The sequence below is a fragment of the Vidua chalybeata genome, chromosome 2 (genome assembly GCF_026979565.1).
Source record: "Vidua chalybeata isolate OUT-0048 chromosome 2, bVidCha1 merged haplotype, whole genome shotgun sequence".
In the NCBI taxonomy this organism is placed as follows: Eukaryota; Metazoa; Chordata; class Aves; order Passeriformes; family Viduidae; genus Vidua; species Vidua chalybeata.
This window is the reverse complement of record NC_071531.1, coordinates 116505730-116523186: the sequence shown is the minus strand read 5'-3', so window position 1 is coordinate 116523186 and position 17457 is coordinate 116505730. Positions and strand designations below refer to the sequence as shown.

The 17457-nt window shown below is 43.8% G+C and overlaps 1 protein-coding gene across 2 annotated transcripts in view; it reads right to left on the bottom strand.

Annotated features, from left to right (window-relative positions):
* The window catches only part of EVA1C (eva-1 homolog C), a 34469-nt gene that overhangs the window by 4770 nt on the left and 12242 nt on the right, over positions 1–17457 (bottom strand). Inside the window, exons 2-5 of one of the 2 annotated variants that reach the window (XM_053935568.1) lie at positions 17128–17324; positions 13637–13760; positions 10532–10684; positions 2411–2554 (exon numbers count right to left, since the gene is read on the bottom strand). In XM_053935568.1, coding sequence (XP_053791543.1) covers positions 2411–2554; positions 10532–10684; positions 13637–13760; positions 17128–17324 — 618 coding nt within the window. The remainder of the gene's footprint in view (positions 1–2410; positions 2555–10531; positions 10685–13636; positions 13761–17127; positions 17325–17457) is intronic. The other variant, XM_053935569.1, reaches the window with a different exon arrangement.

Genomic DNA, 17457 nt, shown 5'->3' with positions numbered 1-17457 from the left:
TTGCTTGGAAAACAACTAAAAATAGCAGTTCTTTCTGAGCAGAACTTTTCTTTCTGTGTGGGCTCAAAGTCAGAGCTGTTTCCTTTCCTGATGAAGGAATCCTTCTGGGAGTCTTAGCTCCTGTTTGCAGTGGAAAGCCAACAGATACAGGGGTAAATAAGCTCATTTCTGTTTTGTCTTGTACCTTGTGGTAGTCTGTAGCTGTTTTCCAGCAGCAGAATACTTTCCTTGGTGATTGGGGCAGTCAGGGAGCAGGACTGTTTCCAGCCTGCAGTCTGCATTTGCAGGCCTGGCTGTTCTGAACCACACCAACAACTGTGTGGTGGACAACATCCTGGGAGGACGTGCCTTCTCCAGTGCGTGGCCTGGGACTCCTTCACCTGTGCCAATGTTCCTCTTGCTCCCCTCCTAGGGGGAGCTCCCCAGGGCTTTGCTTGCTCTTTTCCCCTATGTCATTCAAATATTTATTGCAGGGGAATGTTCAATTCAAAATGGCATGGACAGGAAGAGCCCCTGGTTGCTTGCATTGCTTGTTTTTATTATGGTGCCTTTCAGATGCAAGGGCTTTGACTGGTATAGGCTTCATCAGGTCACTGAACAGAACAGCTGGTACCAGGATAGGAATTTTTATTAAGATAATCACATCTGTATTACAACTTGTGCCAGCACTACTTTGGCAAGTAGGAGTCAGTCACCTCCTGCAGGCTGCCAAAGGCAGCCCACAAAGGGACTCTGGCATCCAGGGAGTGCAATACACCACGGGGCTGCAGGAGCCACTTTTCCTGAGAGAGGATTCCCTGATCCTGAAGAGCCAGGAAGTCCCACCTCATGCAGATAGGAGATGATGCTGAGCAGATCACTAGGGGCACCGAGTCTTCAAGAAACCAGCACCTACCAGCTCCTGTCATGTTTTTACTGTCAGGAATGAACTGAAATGTAAGAATTCAGCCAGGCACACTACCCCTAAACAGCTGCTGACCACTGGGTGGGGAGTATGGGGTTTTTTCACACTCCTGACCATGATAGAAATACTTTGAAGTGTGTTACAGCCCTGAGAACAAAACTGCTCTGCTCTGCTGAGTTCCTGTCACTACAGGGGGAGATCTATTTGCATTATCTTAGAAGCATCAGATTAGCAGGCATCCTCTAGTGAGGAGAAAGAATGGAAACTGTCATTCTGGAACATGCCAAATTCTTCCCATGTTCATTAGATGGTCTGTAAAATAATCGGATCTGCAAATCATTGGCTAACGCTTCAGATTGCAAAGCCCAGTAAGATTTGGCAGAAGAAAAACTCTTCCAAATGTGCCAGCAACACAAAAGAACACTATTTGTTACCCACGTGTTTTTGCAAAACCACATCCCTAAATAACAGAATGCATAATTCCAGTGCAAACAAACTCAACTCTGCTTTTCTGGTACACAGACATGCAAAGAGGAATGACTTGTAATTATGCTCATGCTAATTAGAGAGAATTACATTAACTCATTCATAAAAGCAGCTGCACAATAATATAATGTATTGGTCCAATGGCAGATTCCCAGATCTCTCCAATAATAGGAAGCTGAATTACTGTACCACCTTTCACAGCTGACAAACCAATTCCTGGGGAGACTGAAAATATCTTGGGGCTCATTTTCCTCTGATCTTCAGATAGAGGTGATCTGGCCATCAATCTTACACTGTTGTTCTTAAAAGCATGTCTCAGGTAACCTGTGCCCTTTGACCACTACTCACTAGGGATGCAGCCAAAGGACTCTGCAATATGTACCCATAGAGCTGCTCCTATTGAAGCATTTTAGGGAATTCTGCTTGCCTCTTATGAAATTATATTAATCTATAGCAAACAATATGGAAAACTGTTCTCTCTTGTCTGAGGAATGAGCTGAAGTACTTTTCAGTCCTGCAGGGGATGTACAACCTCAAATCTTTACTTTTCATAAACCTTCACTTCCCTTTCCATGAGAAAGGAAACCCCTCTGTGAGGGAGAAGCTGTAGATGTACTCACATGAATCAGGTTTCAGGACTGGGCTTGTATACAGTGCTTCAATTATGCTGGACTGTTTTACCTGCATTGATGCCAGGCAATGCCAGTTTATTTTTCCTAGCTCTGTTGCAGGTGAGCTCTGTGGAACAAACTCTTATCTTGATAGTAGTTCTCAAAAATACTGAACTACATAGTTGATATTTTATGGTCGGTTGCATTTTTTATAGCAAAAAAACCCTTAATGCCAGAGTCTTTGTTAGGTGCCGCTGTGCCCAGGGGGTTGTTCACGTATTTTGTATGGCTGTGTCACAAACTTCTTGTGTTAAAGGGAAATTAATATTTAGGACGGCTCAGTGCCCATATGTGGACGTTTCTGCAAGAAGAAATGAGGGCTTGAAAATGATTGTGCATTTGCTCTTACCACATGCATAGCTGACATTTAGGTATTTTGTCACTCCAGGTAGGCACGGACTTCCAAAATCCTGGCTAGTGACAATGATTTTGCATCTCTGTTTCCCATAACACCTTTTTGATAACACTTCCAGCGCTGTGTAAGACAAACAGTCTGAAAGAAAAAATAGATAAAATAAATATACAACACCCTGGTGTTATCTTAAATGAGAGCTGCTGGATGCATGACTACACATACAAATCTGCACCTGATCTCAGGTGTAACTTCGCAGGATTTCAGGGTTAAATATTAAGGTTTGTCAATGCAAGGGAGTCAGCTGCAATAAAAATGTGAATTTGCAGTGAGGCAACTCTCCCATGTTGCCTTACAGGTGCATACTAAAGGTGCAGAAAGAGTCTCATCAAGCTCCAAACAGGTGCCCAATATAAGGTCTCAATGTTCCATTCAGGATGTGTTGGAAAAAATAAGCACATCCAAATAGCTCTCCATCTATGCCATCTCAAATCAAGAGAGATTAAATGCTGTTTCCAAGTCTGTTTCTTGGCCTTGGGTTACTGAGATGAGTCGACTAGATATCCCACTTCAGTTCAAGTCAGGTGAGATCAATTTTTGTGTGTTGCAACAGCTCAGGTTACAGGGAAGTTCAGGGTATTAAAAAGTAGCTTTTGGTTTACTATGGAGAGGTCAAAATGGGCTCAATATTTAACCAGAGAAACATGTGGCTTCCAATAATGTGTTTTGCACTGGAGCTGGAATTACTTGAGTGGGAAAGAGTGTGAGTCACACTCTGCTTTAAAAAAAAAAAAAAAAGTCTCTAAATGTGATTAAGTTCTCTGTATCCACATGTTCTAAACTCCAAGCCACAAAGCAAAAAAACACCCCGTGATTTTGGTTTCTAAACAGAAAGGATGCAGAAAGGACAAGTTTGGAGAAAGTAATGCTTCTCAGAATCTGTCTGCATCACCCCACACACTGCGGCTTTCTGTGTATGACAGATATATTTCACTCCAAGCCTCTGGGTGCGGGTACTCTCAAGGTCTGAAATGTCATTCTCTGGGGATTAAAACAGTCCCTCTTCCTACAATAAAGGATGGCCTCCAGACAGCTGCCAGCTGCAGAAGCTCATTTGTGCCTCTCTTGAGGAAGGACCAACACTGTTTGCAAAGATACTTTTGCACTGTATGCAAAGGTTCCCCAAATCTGTTTGAAAAGAAGAGAAGGTTTGAGACTGAGTTCTTGACATTTAATGTTTGCAAATGGGGCAGATTTGTAATTTTTAGAGTTAACTCCTTGACACCAGTACTAAATAAGTCATATACCTGAGCAGAGCCATCAGGAGATACTGGGCTGATCTGTCTAGCAAAGGGCTCATGGATTGCTTTGGACATGGATTTTAGGACAGAACTCTTTTGACTTTTCAGAGACCTAAAATCCCAATACCTGTGTGTCCCAAGAGAGTGCTGGGAGGAAGGGAAGGGCTGACCTAAAGCATTGAGTTGTTCTGATTAAGTAACTCAGCAGTTTTAGTTTTCCTCCCTGGCAATTCCAGGTGAGTAAGGATATATTTGGATTGACATTTTAGGCAGCCAGTAGCTTGCTTTGGCAAGTACAAAACCAAGTGGAGAGTATCAGGAGGAGTTGTTGAGTGGTTCATAAATTAATAGACTGGGAGCACAAAAGCAAACTGGCAAACTGAATTATGTTTTCCATAGAATTTCCTGCCCTGGGAGCTACTCTGGGTGCCTTATAAAACCAGGAGGATGCTGTGCTGATAGTTTTCTACATATTCAGTGATATGGCAAGTGTTTGTTTCATTTTGCCTTTGCTCATGTTTCTGTGGGACTTAATAGCTTCTTATCATTTCTATCCATGTTGGATTTGGCTCCTGAGGAGCCAGTCATTATATGCCTGCAGGTTCTTGGCAGGCCAGTTTTTGGAGAACATACCAAGGCTTGCCTGGTGTCACAGGTGAGTAAATGCAAACCGTGGCCTGTTTCTTCTGCAGGACAGGACAGATGTTACCTGGAAAGTGTTATAGCATAAATAAACTTATTTAAAACTTCTTGCATTCTGAAAATATTTTGGGTTTTAGTGATTTAATAGAAAATCCTGTCTGGTTTACATGTGGCCTTGCTACCTTCCCAGTAGTTCTCCCAGCAGCTATGATGGGATTAACTTGAATAACTTAACCTCCTCCTGGTCAAACACCTTATTCCAGTAACTGAATGAGGAGAGGTCAGCGCTGTGTTTTGAGTAAAGGAATCCCCATGGAATGGCCCCAAAGAAACCATGGCTTGGGAGATGAACATAAATATGCAATGTGGCTTCTTTCTGTCTAGAAAAGTGCTTTTGGATCTACACAGATATCCCTGGGGCTTGTTAAGACTGGTACTAAACATTTTCAATAACCTGCCTCTGGAAAGGCACATTCCCAGAGTGCTAAAAGGCTGGTGGCATCCAGCGGTGGTGGACAAGGCAGCAGTATGTGGCTGGGAAAACACTCCATTCTCCATGCCTTTCTCCCAAAGTTGCTTGTTACACACCAAGACTGTCGGTGGATCTTTTGTACCAGACACTGCTATGGATGGCACGGGGACACGGGTGTCAAGATGAGGTTCTTAATGCAGTAATAAACTATCCAATCTGACTGCAGCTATTTAATAGTTGGAGCAGAAAGCCTTGTTTCTGGAGGAAAGGCTCTTTCAGCTCCCTAATTAGCTTTGTTTTGGAAAGTTTTGGCATGCAAATGACATGCCATAAATCACACAGGCTTTAATGAGAAGTAATTTGTCTTCTGGTTTCTTAAAGCTGCTCTCAATTCAGACAGGAGGAGCTTTCCCTCCTTTTCTTTCCACCCTGCACACAAAACCTGCAGGTGATGGAGCATCTTGTGCCAGGCTTTAGAAACAGTGTCCTGTCTCACCATCTCCAAATGCTTCCAACTGCTTTCATCCCCAACTGCTCCTTACACTGCTTTATGTCTTCTGGGCTGTGCCCACACACAGAAGAATAAGGAGCTCGCTTTTAAAATCAACTGAAAGCAAAGATTTCACACCTCCAAATCAGGATGGCTTGTGCTTTGTGGAGCCCAGATATCAGCTGTGGGGACAAGAATTGACAAGGCGAAGCTGTGGAGTTTGGAGCAAGCTAAGGCTGCAGACTCCTAAAGAAAGTTGCTGAAATAATATGGTAATTTATGCAAGAGCATGGCACACAGGGTCCTGCCTGTGCATCAGAAAAGGGCCACTCGAACTGCTGATTCCAGCAGAAACACACAATGAGATTGGCAGCACTTTTGTACAAAAAAAACCCCAAACGTGGTGTCTCTCTCCTCCTTGCACATGCATGTGCAGAGTGGGGGATCCAGCCCTCCAAACACCAAGGGCAAGAGACAAGTGTGGCTCTCCACTTCCTAACAGCAGGAACCAGACTCCCTGCTCCCTGCATGTGCACAGGCAGGAGTTCCTTGGCTCCTTTTAGACTTCAGGGCCAAGTGTACTTTTCCAAACCTTTCACAAATGTGAGCCATGAAGAAAATAGACCCAAGAAACCCCTGAACTACTGGTAAAGAAAACATTACTGGTTAAAGTGATGTGTGTCTCAGCGTGCTTCAAGCAACTTCCACCAGCGAAATCTGATCTTCCCTGTTCATCTCAGAAGAAAGTTATTTGGACTCTAAAAATGGTGGCTGGTCTCTTCCTGCCTTCAAATAATCACTCCTCATCCTGCTGCTGCACTGAAAACCTCTTCTTTTAAGGGAGTTTTGGCTTGACAACATTCATAGGGGTGCAATGGCTCCTACTGGCACCTCTTGAGGCCCAAAGCACCTATTTAGCGTCTCAGTTTGCTCAGGCTGACACAGGCAAGGACCTTTTCATATCTGATGTCTGCACAAAGAAAGAGCTGACTTAAGGGGTTTTGTGGTGGAAGCAAAATTGAACTATTTTATCCTTACTTTTGCATCCGCAAAAATTCATTTGATTCCTGTCTCCCATGCCCAAAGTGGCAAGGCAGTGTGGAAACATTTCCAGACCTGCCTAAAGCTGCTTGTACCTTCACTGCTGTTATTTCTGCTCTCAAGAGACCTTCCCAGGGGACAGACTCACACCAGGCAAAGAGTACATCTTTTAGTAAGAGACAGAAACCAAAAGCTTTTCAATCAGTCAGTGAATAAGAGGCCCTTTGAATTGGCTACAATATCCAAGCAAACAAACAAAAGAATCACAGCATCATAGAATCCTGTTACATTTAAAAAATCATGACACCTAGTTGGACTGGAAGGAACCTACAGGATTTTGAAAATCCCCCTTGCTTGACTTTCTCACCCCTTCTCCTTACCTGAATTCTACTGGGAATAAAGAGGAGACTAGGACAAAGCCCAGCCCCAGGGTATGTCTTGGTACAGTGCAAGCTGTGATGAGAGTTTGTGAATTCTCCACCTCCCTTCTCAACCCTCCAAAAGTGGGACCAGGTAAAAGAGAGGGCTGTACCAGAAAGAACCCCACCTTCCACCAATGAGAACCGTGTCAGGGGTAGAATTCAGGGCTCTGTTGGCCACTGGTGCTTGAGGGAACATACATCTGACCAGCCAATGCGCATCTGTCGGAATCTTCGCCCAGATTGGGGTGACTCCGGGTGGTGGTAAAGTCTCTCCTCCAACCTGTGCCTTCAAAGAAAGACCCAGCAGTCTTCAGTCGTCTGGTCTCAAGGCAGTTTATTGCATGTTATCTCAAGGCACACACACTCCCTGGCATTCTCTCTGACTCCTTCTCCCTCTGCGTCTCTCTCCGTCTCCCTTTGTCTTCGTCTCTCCCGCCCAAGGGGCTGGTGCCATCTTTTATATCACACATTACCTATTAAATGTTTATAGTTTTTCCCCAATGCCTATTATCTATATTGAACAGTGGCTTTCTACTCTAAACCAATCTGTGAGTGCCAACATCACCAAGAACATGGGGAATAGGAAGGAGAAAGAAGGAGGACAGGGCACGCCCAAATCCCTCCATCTTAGAACTTCTGACCCCCATGTACAAAACTCAGACCCCTCTGTACAAGGCCTAAAACCCCCCTGTACAGCACTCAAAAATCCTACCTTTTACTTTGTGATTAATTCTATTATAATATCTAAACTTTTGTGATTTCTTGTTCTTCCTGCAAAGTTGGTAAATTGTTCCATGGGTCAAATTCAAAATCACAGGGGTTTCTGGCTGCCTGCCAGGGTCTCAGAGGCTTCTGCCCTGGACCCGGAACATCCAAGAGTGTCTGAGGGACACCTTGGGTTCCGACATGCATCCAGAGGAATTGCTGGGAAGGATATTGCAGTGTTCTAGCTTGCAAATTGAACCTAGAGACAACCTGCTACCAAGCCTTCTTTCAAGTATTTTCAAGTATTCATATACAAGAGTAATTTATTATTTGAGAGGTATTTGTTGACCTGAATCTTCCTGGTGCTCTCTATGGTAACCTGTTCTGGCACAATTCTTTAACTTTTTCTGACCAATAAATTTTCTGTTTCCTCATGCACATGTTAGTACAAATATAAAAGAGATAATGGGTCAGAAAAGGCAGCAATTCTCACAGGAACAGACTGCTATGGTTTCCTGCTTTGGTGCTGGGCACAATGGATTCCTCTAGGCAGAACCATCTGCTGCAGAACCACACCCAGAATTTTCTTGTGAAATTTTTTATAGTCTTAGTAAAACAGGAAAGTTGCTTGCTGGAAATTCTGTACAGGCTTAACAGTGCCAGGCATTTGGACAGCTGCAGAGGCAGCCATTAAACTGGCTCAGAAAACCAGTTGCTTAAGTAGATACTCATGCTAAATGTGGAGGGTGAGGCTCAGGATCCTACAAGTGCTCAGGATACCTCCCACAGCAGAGATGGATTTATCTAGTTTATTTCCTATATGGAGAAGAGCCTTTTTGCCAAAGAAATGTTATGTTTTCCTGGGTCCCCTTTGAAGCAAAGCTCTGGAAATCTATCAGCTGATTTGACAGGTGGTTCACAGAAGAGTGATGCTTGAGCTCAACACATCTGTGCAGCCCGGAGCTGCTGTTTGTCACTGCTGTCACACACATCAGCAGGTAGCCAAGATCTCGAGGACTATCCAATTCAATACTCAGTACACCTGGCAGGACTGCATCAGGTATGGAGAGATGCAAAACTTCTGAGCTCACCAGAGACTTTCTGGGCTTGTCATTAGGACCTATGGGTAACTTCTCTTGTGCATAGTGCTAAAAAAATGGCCTCACATTTTCTCTGTGATGCAGTGAAAGAACTGGAATGGTTTGAGCGCTGCCCTTAGGCTGAGTTTCACCAATGTGAGCAGAAACAATAATGGATGTGTGTTGGAGCCAGTTCAGCTTTTGGTGCAAGGATAAATGGGTACATGGGTTCTGATTCAGGAGGGAAGAGCTGTCTCAAGTCATTACATTCAAATTACCATTGTTTTCTATGAGAGAAAGGTACGCAGTCATTGCAGAAATCTAATCATGCACCCACTTACATCTGTAGGTGCTTAAATAACCACGTAAGTAAGATTCAGGCTCGAGACAGATAGATCTGGAGCCAATTGGGTCTGGCTCCTAAGTGCCAAGTCTTTTGTGATAACTGAATGGGAACTCCCAGGCCACACAGGGGCTTTGGGAAATTCCAACACCTGCAGAAAAGTCACTAGCACCACGCAGGAAGAGGCCAAGCACTTCCATTAAGTAGTAGGAAATCTATACAAGGATCTACCTTCTGTAGATCTACTTTGTGTTTGTCTCAGGTTTTTCTCCTACTACTACTGTCTTAGGCTGCTTTACATAACACAAAACCAGTGCCAGCCAGGGTGTTGCTGCTCAGGTGCTTGCACACAGGGGCCACAGCAGAGCTTGTTGCTGTTGTAAATTCTTTCTCTTTATCCTGGGAAAATTTATCCATTAGGAAAGGTTTGCAGAATTCTGATTGTGAACTGTGAGTGCTGACATTAGAGGCAAGGGAGTGATTTTGAGAGGTCAGTGAAGTGCAAGACGTAAGTGTGGTGGCAACCTCTCTTGATCAGCCGAGACATCTCTGCCCTGCCTTGTGTCACCTGTTAATGCCACTGTCATAAGGGGTGCGGGGGCCTGTCAAAGACCTGCTAAAATGTTTTCTCCACAGAACAGACAGGCACTGCTAAGTCTGTCTGAAGGCCCAAGAGAGCCAGTGTGAAAAACAGACCTGGCAATATTAAATAGATTCTTGTCTAAGAACAGATTGTGATTTTCAGCCAATAAATTTTTAATAGCATCTATGTAACTAAATAGAAACATTGGCTTGCAGACAAAGGGCTCTTAAGATTAATTATTAGCTCTTCTTGATGTTCAGAGATGCTTCTCACAGGCGACATGTAAAGCATGTTTCTTAGGAGCAGTGTTAAGCCTTTGCACAGGGCTGGCGTCAGTCATGCAAGCCCTTCCCTGTGTAGCACCAAGGGGTTTGAACAGCACATTCATCTCGTGCTGGCCTTCTCATGGCATGAAAAGTTACCTTCATGCCTTTGGTGTCACCACTGAAGGTACTATTCAGCTTAGTACTAGGTACGTAGGGCATTCCTGACTTGGTGCCAGAGAGAAGTCCCAGGTACATTTAACTTTATAGTGTGCCTCCACAGCCCTGGGGTCTGGTCATACAACAGCATCTAAAGCAATGGCCCTGCCCCATGGAGCCTCTCTGTGCAGTCTGCAGCTAATGCAGGGACTATCTGGCAGAAACAGGTATCAGAGAAGAAGGAGCAGTAAGACACAGTATCATGACACTCGGGTCACTTGGTCATTGTCAGAAGCTGGAGGAAGAAGAGAGACAAACAGCTGATATTTAGTATATGTCACCTAAATTCAAGACAGGCAAGGGAACTAGTTTTTGATGCTAATCATACTAAGAACTGATTAACTATATGAAAGTTCATTACTTTGCTACATTTCTTACTCTATGTTCCTCCCTCATATTGGGCAATTTGTTTGAGTTTCAGAAATAATCTCTTTCACTTTTCCATCATGGATGCTTTCAAAACACCACTGCTCTTGCACCTGAAGTTTCTGCCCACCTGTGTTCTCTCTTCCCTGTGCTTCTGCCTAGAGAAGGTCCCTCAGTGGTGCCCAAACATACCAAAGGGGGGTGTGTGCTCCGCCTTTGTTGAGCAGACGCTCTCCTCGTGTGCCCATCTGCCATAGGTGGCCGAGTAGATGATAAGGAACTTGGATTCCTGACAGTGGAGCTTCAGTTCCTGGTTTTCACATGCTGATTTGGTTTTGTATTCAGCTGAAGTAGAAGCAAACAGCAATATGATAGTGTGAGGCAATTTAAATAGCTGGACTATTAATAGCAAATAGCAGCAGGACAGAACTTTCCTGCAAATGCTGTTGCAAGTGACACATGGCACCTGTACAGCTAGACACAAAGTCAAGAGCAGAGTGCTTCTTCCAAATGAATTGTGCCCAAGTGACTGCCTAGAGCCTGTGGCTCCATCTTGAACAGAATAGAAAACCCTAATCTTGCCAATCTCCTTTCCCAGTGAAACAGCCTCCCTGCTTTCTTGGCTTTCTTTCCACTCCTGCTCAGCAAGAGAAGCTTCACCCTTGCCTTTTGTCTCTCCTGGGGACACTGTTGCATTCTACACGTGCCCCAGCTGCCTCTGCACACTCATCAGTCAGGCAGGGTTGGCACTGCTCAGTGACAGCGCGGGGCGAGCTCGGACAACGGGAGGACAGAAGGCCAAGACGGGGTCCCCACCCCAAGCCAGACAGTGCTGTCAGCTGTATTTGCACTGTTCCACCAAGGTCAGTGGGTTTCCCTGGGTGCCACTATCCAGCAAGGGCTCATTTGAAAGTTTGGCTGGCAAAGTGATATGAATTAGGAGCCTGAAAAAAATCCCCCCCCTCCCTTGCTCAGCTGGCACAGGCAGCCTGGCAGCACCCTCAGCAGAGGTGGGGAAGGCACTGAGCTCATCTTCATGGCTTATCCCTCCTAGGGTACCCCTTTAAATCTGCCACCTGGCCAACAAGGCTCCTCCTGGCCTAAGCAGCCACTCTGTTCGTGGCACTTGACTTTCTTAAGTCTTTCTGGTTGAGCTGTGGTGCCAAACCTTTTTAAGGCAGATAAGGTCAGGGAGAAGAGTTTATTCTCCTCCAATTTTTTGTCCTCAAAAATGTGAAAACAGGAAAAGGAGATTCCTGAGCTGAGCAGAAGAAAAGGGAAACCTTTTTGTTGGTGAGTGGTGTCCCTCTGAGTGGAGGGTGGATGCTGGTTCTTTGGGAACTGCAGAGAGAAAATCCTCCTATCTACTCATGAATGAAAACATTGTTGTTTCATCCAAAACAGAACAGATAAAACAATGGGTTAATGTTTTTGATAACAGTCCATTTTTTTCCATTTGAGCTCATCAACAGCCACAAGCTTAAGTGTAAAAAGGAGTGATTTTGAAAAATATTTTGAAAACATTTTTGAAAACATTTTGAAAAATACTTGGCCTACTGCAGGTTGTGACTTCTGCAGAAGCACCTGCCATGCTGTGCACACATAAAGAGGCCAAAAACCTGGGGTCTGTGTCCAAGGACTGACAGCCTGCAGCTGGACTCTGAGTTTGCCTGGCTATGCTGGAGAGGCTGTGGAAGTATGTATAACCCCAAGTGGTATCAGGCAAGGAGAAGATAAAACATACAGCAATAATAATTCTAAATAGGTGAAAAACCAAGGGATTTAGGCAACTGCTTAAGTGCCCACTTGAAGGCAAGGAGACTGCAAAATATACTTGAAGTTATCCTGAAGTGATTTCCTGAGTAAGGATGTTTTCTGCTGCCAAGACTAACAATATTGGTATCTTACCTACAAATATAAATTTCCTGTCACTGAAATCATGCCATTTCCCCTGGAATTGGATTATTCCTCAATTCTGAAGGCAGCAGCTGCTGTTGAATATGCCTTTGACCAGCTTTTTAAAAAGTCAGATCACAGAAAATACTATATACTCAAAGAAGCTCATCTCCCGTGGGAAAAAATAATAAGCAGCTTCTGAAAGTAATAAACAGGATGCCAATTAACTTTTGATTAGCAAAAAGAAATTTCTAATGACACAGACACTGCTATGATATTCAAATCCATCTACTATTAATAATGGACTATTAATCTACTATTGATAATTGCAATATACAAAAATAATTAAACTATTGAAATAATAAAACAGATAATGAAAATTTTAAATTTGAGGCATTTTTCCCCCCTAATGATTGGCCCACTGTATCTCCCTGGGAGTTCTCCAAAGGTAACATCTGCCTACTCCACTCCATTTCTCTGCTCTGACTTCCACTTTCCATGAGCTGGCCCTTCAGTTTGCTTGCTACCTCCTCCTGTTCTACCCCTGATATCTATCTTAGTGCTCTGATTAAATAAAAGCCCCTTAGTGCTTTCTCCTTTGCTTGCAGGTTGTGTTTTATTTCTGTGTTGGCTGGTGAACCCACCCATAAATCATCATTCGGCTGTTTTGTTTGGGACCCATTTCAGCCACACCAGGAATTCACTGCTGAAGGAGCTGAGCCCCCAGGCTGCTGGAGCTTGTTCTCGCATACCATAGCAACAAGGAGAACAATTAAAAACTACCAGTAAAGGAAACCTCATGAAGATTATCTTGATCATTCTTCCCCTTTCTCATGTTTACAAAGTGGATTCTCTTTGAGTCAGGATTTGACCCTTCACATATCATCATTGAATGTGCACAGAGCACAGGTGATTCTACAATAAAAGCCTCTAACCAAGTCAGCACATGTATCTTCTGGCCATTATTCCATAAACAGGAGATATTTTTGAATCTTTGAAAGCTTTGGGCCCAGCTCCTTAAGTATTTTTTGCATATTCCTTCCTAGGAAACCTTCATTTGGATCCTTAGCCCAAGCATCTGGTTTTGCTGTTCAGCTCTTTCTAATATGACATTATCATTGCTATTTCACTAAAAATAATTTCCATAACACTTTTCCTTTCTAGTCTGATGTCTGACATCTGCCCCTGCCAAACTACACTGGTCATTAAACTGGCAGCAAGCACCCTGAAGCTGCAAACTCAATTGAGAGCTAAGGTAAAGTAGAAAAGAACAATTTGTTATCAATCCAGGAGCCCCAAAACCTCACATGGATTTATGCAAAGCCTTGTGCAGTGGCATTTTAACCAAAACAAGCAACAAAACACGCAGAAAAACACATTTGCCTGATAAAGATTACTTACTAGGTTTGCATTTAAAGGAGACAAGGAGGAATTTAGTGGTCCCTGGACACAGATCAGGCCCAAAAACCCGACTATTGACAAGGAGTTGACAGGATCTCAGGTTTTGGCATTCATCCAGTACTTTCTAGAACAATGGGCAAAAAGGATAGTCTTGACAACAAGGTATGAAGCTATACAGCAACGAAAACACTTAGTTGTACTTTGTTCTACACAGGAGAGAAATCACAACTTTTTGGCTATAAACATGCAAGAAACATCTGCATCACTGGATCTAGGCCATAGCTCTATGGACTTGGGAGTCATGGCCAACTTTATGGGAACACATTGATCACAGCTATGCTGACAGCAAATTAGGATGTTACTAACTTGCTGTTGTTTGTCCCTTTTCCCTCTGCCCCTGGGGAGGCTGGCCAAGTTCCCCTGAGTGCCACCACAGCCTCGATGGTACAGAGCCCAGAGCACGTGGGAACACACTTAGCCCCCAGCTGTCTCACTGACATGCTTGAGGGACTCGTACACTCCTGAGCACATTTATGGGAGTGCAGTGTCCAGGGAAAGCATGGCAACAAAAAAGGTGTCTTCTTAACCACTTCTTCTTGATCTGCTTACATGTACCTGAACATGCTCTGTAAATAATCTTCACTTGAAAGAGTTCTGACTAATGACAAGTACAACTCAAGCTTTAAGCCATGTGTACGACATCCTGCTTAAGGGACACTTCCTTCTCACTTGCAGTTACACACATTATCAGATATTTACTTGACTTGCCATGAGCAAATTTCAGAATTGGTTTGATTGGATAGCACTGATGTGCAAGTCTATTCTCAGCCTCCTTGTCTTGTTTTGTGGGGTGTTTTTAATGCTGTTCTAAGGCCGTATGTACTCCAAATTTATACAGCAATATATCCTTGTTCTTACAGTGCAGCTTCCCTGGGAGTGGCAGCAGAGGAAGACCACAAACAGGTCAGCAGTGTTATACACAGTGTTATGTGGACTCTCTCCCAGTCTGGCAAAAGGACTGAGTGCTCATACTGCTCACACTGGTGCTCCCACTCCAGCTGTGCTCTTGGAACTGTGGCTGCAGAAAATATGAAGACATTGCCAGGGCCAGTCTGTCCAGTTTTTAACACAGTCACAAGCCAAAATACCTAAAAACACTCAGTTTAAATGCAGCAGTGTATTTAGGAAATTCTTATTCACCTACAAAACTCAGTTAAGAGAGGGCTTTTCTGACACTTTTTGGATAGTCTGTGTGGTTGTACACAGGATTCATGATGTTTAAAATCACAGCAGGCTGTGACAAAGGAGGGTGTTATCCCCAGGTCACCCCACTCTTAACAGGAGTAACTGTAATAAACCATTCTGATAGTTTTAGGTAGTTGTTCAAAATCTATGGGAATTTTTGCTTTTTTTCACATCAGAAGAGGTCTCAGTCATACCAAGAGACCAAATCACAAATTTACCACTGTGGTGGCACAAGCTGCATTGCTATTTCCAGGCTGAGAGAGTTGGCAGTGGCTGGATCTCTGCTGTCATCACTGGAAACCTTCCCTCCCAAGCAGCAATGACACACATTGGCAGCACATTGCAGTGATCCTACAGCTCCCATTGGCAGAGGAAGAGGACATGCATCCAACACTTTTTCAGCATTAAATGCACTCTAAAGAGTTTAAAAGGGAAGGAAAGCACAGCAGACTTAATTTTATCAGTCAATTTTCCTTTTACAGAGTTGCAAGTCAAAAAAAAAAAAAAAAAAACCTCCTCCTTAATTGGGATAGTTCTGGAAGGGACCAGTGAAATAGAGTTACATTTTTAGTAAATGGAGATAGCTGTCCCCTGCTGAGTCACCTTCTGTTTGCACCTGAGCTGAATCATCTCCTGTGCATCTGTTTGTATTTTCTCCTGCCTAATGTAAACAGCAGTCGCATTTTCTGTCATGATGCTGTGCAAAAGCACGCAGCCACAAAAGCAAACAATGATACTCAAAATATCACCGGGCAGTTGCTGTCTCTAGCCAGATCCAGCTTTGCAGTGATCCCTCTGACAAGAGATCTCTGTAATACGTGCCTGTGATGCTTCCTCCCAGCTACAGGGCATCATCTCAGCTGCCTGTGCAGACTGCAGATCCACTTCCAAAGGGAAGGGAAGGAGGGATGACGTCACTGGTGCTCTTTTCTAAGAAATCAGTTTACAAGATGTGTTCCTTCTCCTTAACAGAACTGTAACTCCCTGAGATGCAGAGCATTTGTATCTGACACAAATTCATAGCCTTGCCAAAATGCTTTCATGCCTTTGATCAGCCACAGTGCCCAAATGATGATGGTAGTTTATATAACAGTTAGCCATGCTGTGTTTATTATATTCAAGGGAAAAAACTGCCCATAGAGACCTCACAAAGGCACTCATAAGCCCAAAGTAATAATTGGTACCACTTTGCTGTAGCCAGTAACATAACATTAAGGATGCATCTGGCCTGCTGTTTTTGGTGGAGAGATGTACTTTCACATGGCCCATAGGTCATGTCTGGAATGTCCTCAAAAAATTGCAGTACATCATGGGTGAGCCACACTTATAAAATTGCCCTAATACTGTTTCTAGGGAGAGGATACTACTTCCAAACCACTTCGTAACACCCTTCAACTCAGTATTGGTGGGAACAGACATTCCTTGATGTCAAGAAGGAACATGTGGCCTACAGATAGAAATGTTGCAAACTCCATCAAAACTTCTGTAAAGCATTTACAAGTTTAACAAACAGAACATGTTCAGATTCCACTGACTACTCATTTTTGCAAGGATTTACTGAATTTGGAACAACACTGGGTATTTTTCACTAAGATGAAACAAGCCTTTGACAGAAGTGTAAGTCAGACCTTGATACAAAAGTCTTCACAGCAGAACGTAATAATTGATGAAGTATAAATCATTTTAAGCTATACTGAAGCAGGCCCAGCAAGCAAACCATAGGTTGTTGCTGAAACCAATCAGGTAGTCACAGAAATGCAGATATTTGCAGAAATTCTTGGGATTTGCTGTTTAACTGTTGCTGTGTCTTTTCAGTGAAGGAAGACAGGCATGCAACAAGCAAAATGACAACCAGCATGTCATCTTATTCGCTGGATTTGTAACCCTGTTCTGTCCCATGCTTTTGTCCTCCCCTGGGGTCAAGGAGGGCCTGTGTGGTAGATTAAGACTGGTCAACTCAGCCATGACCAGCCCTTGAATGGAAAGGAGCGGACTATTATAGGGAACTTTAAGAATGGGGTTTTCCAAAGCAAGGTTCATCACAACAGAAGGCAATCTTCAAAGCTCTCACAATCCTATGGTAATGCCCTGTTGTCCAGACAAACCCTTCCAGCTGAAACACTTTTGGTGGTGAACTGCCGTAGGTACAGTGTTGTCTCATTCAAGGTCAAGAACAGTTTCACAGAAACAGCAGGGAAACCGTCAAAATCATTCTGTACCTTAAGAACCTTTACAACATGTGGTACCTGCAAAGAGGTGGGTGCCACGCAGTTCCTGGGTTCTGTCATCCTGGTTTCAGGCTCCCAAGCACTGCACATGTGGGGGTCCTGCCCATAAAATGCTGACTGAATGCTGATGGTTGAGTGCCGAGGGCAGTGCAGGCTCAGGTGCTGCCCGTCGCAGGCATAGGCAGTGTGATTCTGCAGGAGCTTCGTTAGGTAACCTAGAAAATATTCAGCTCTGTTACAACTAGCACAGGAAATGACAAGCTCGTTAGATAATAAGAAAACCACAATCAGTCTCCGGAAGGAAAGGGCATTGTAGTCAAGGTTACACGTCTGGCCTCCAGCCACCCA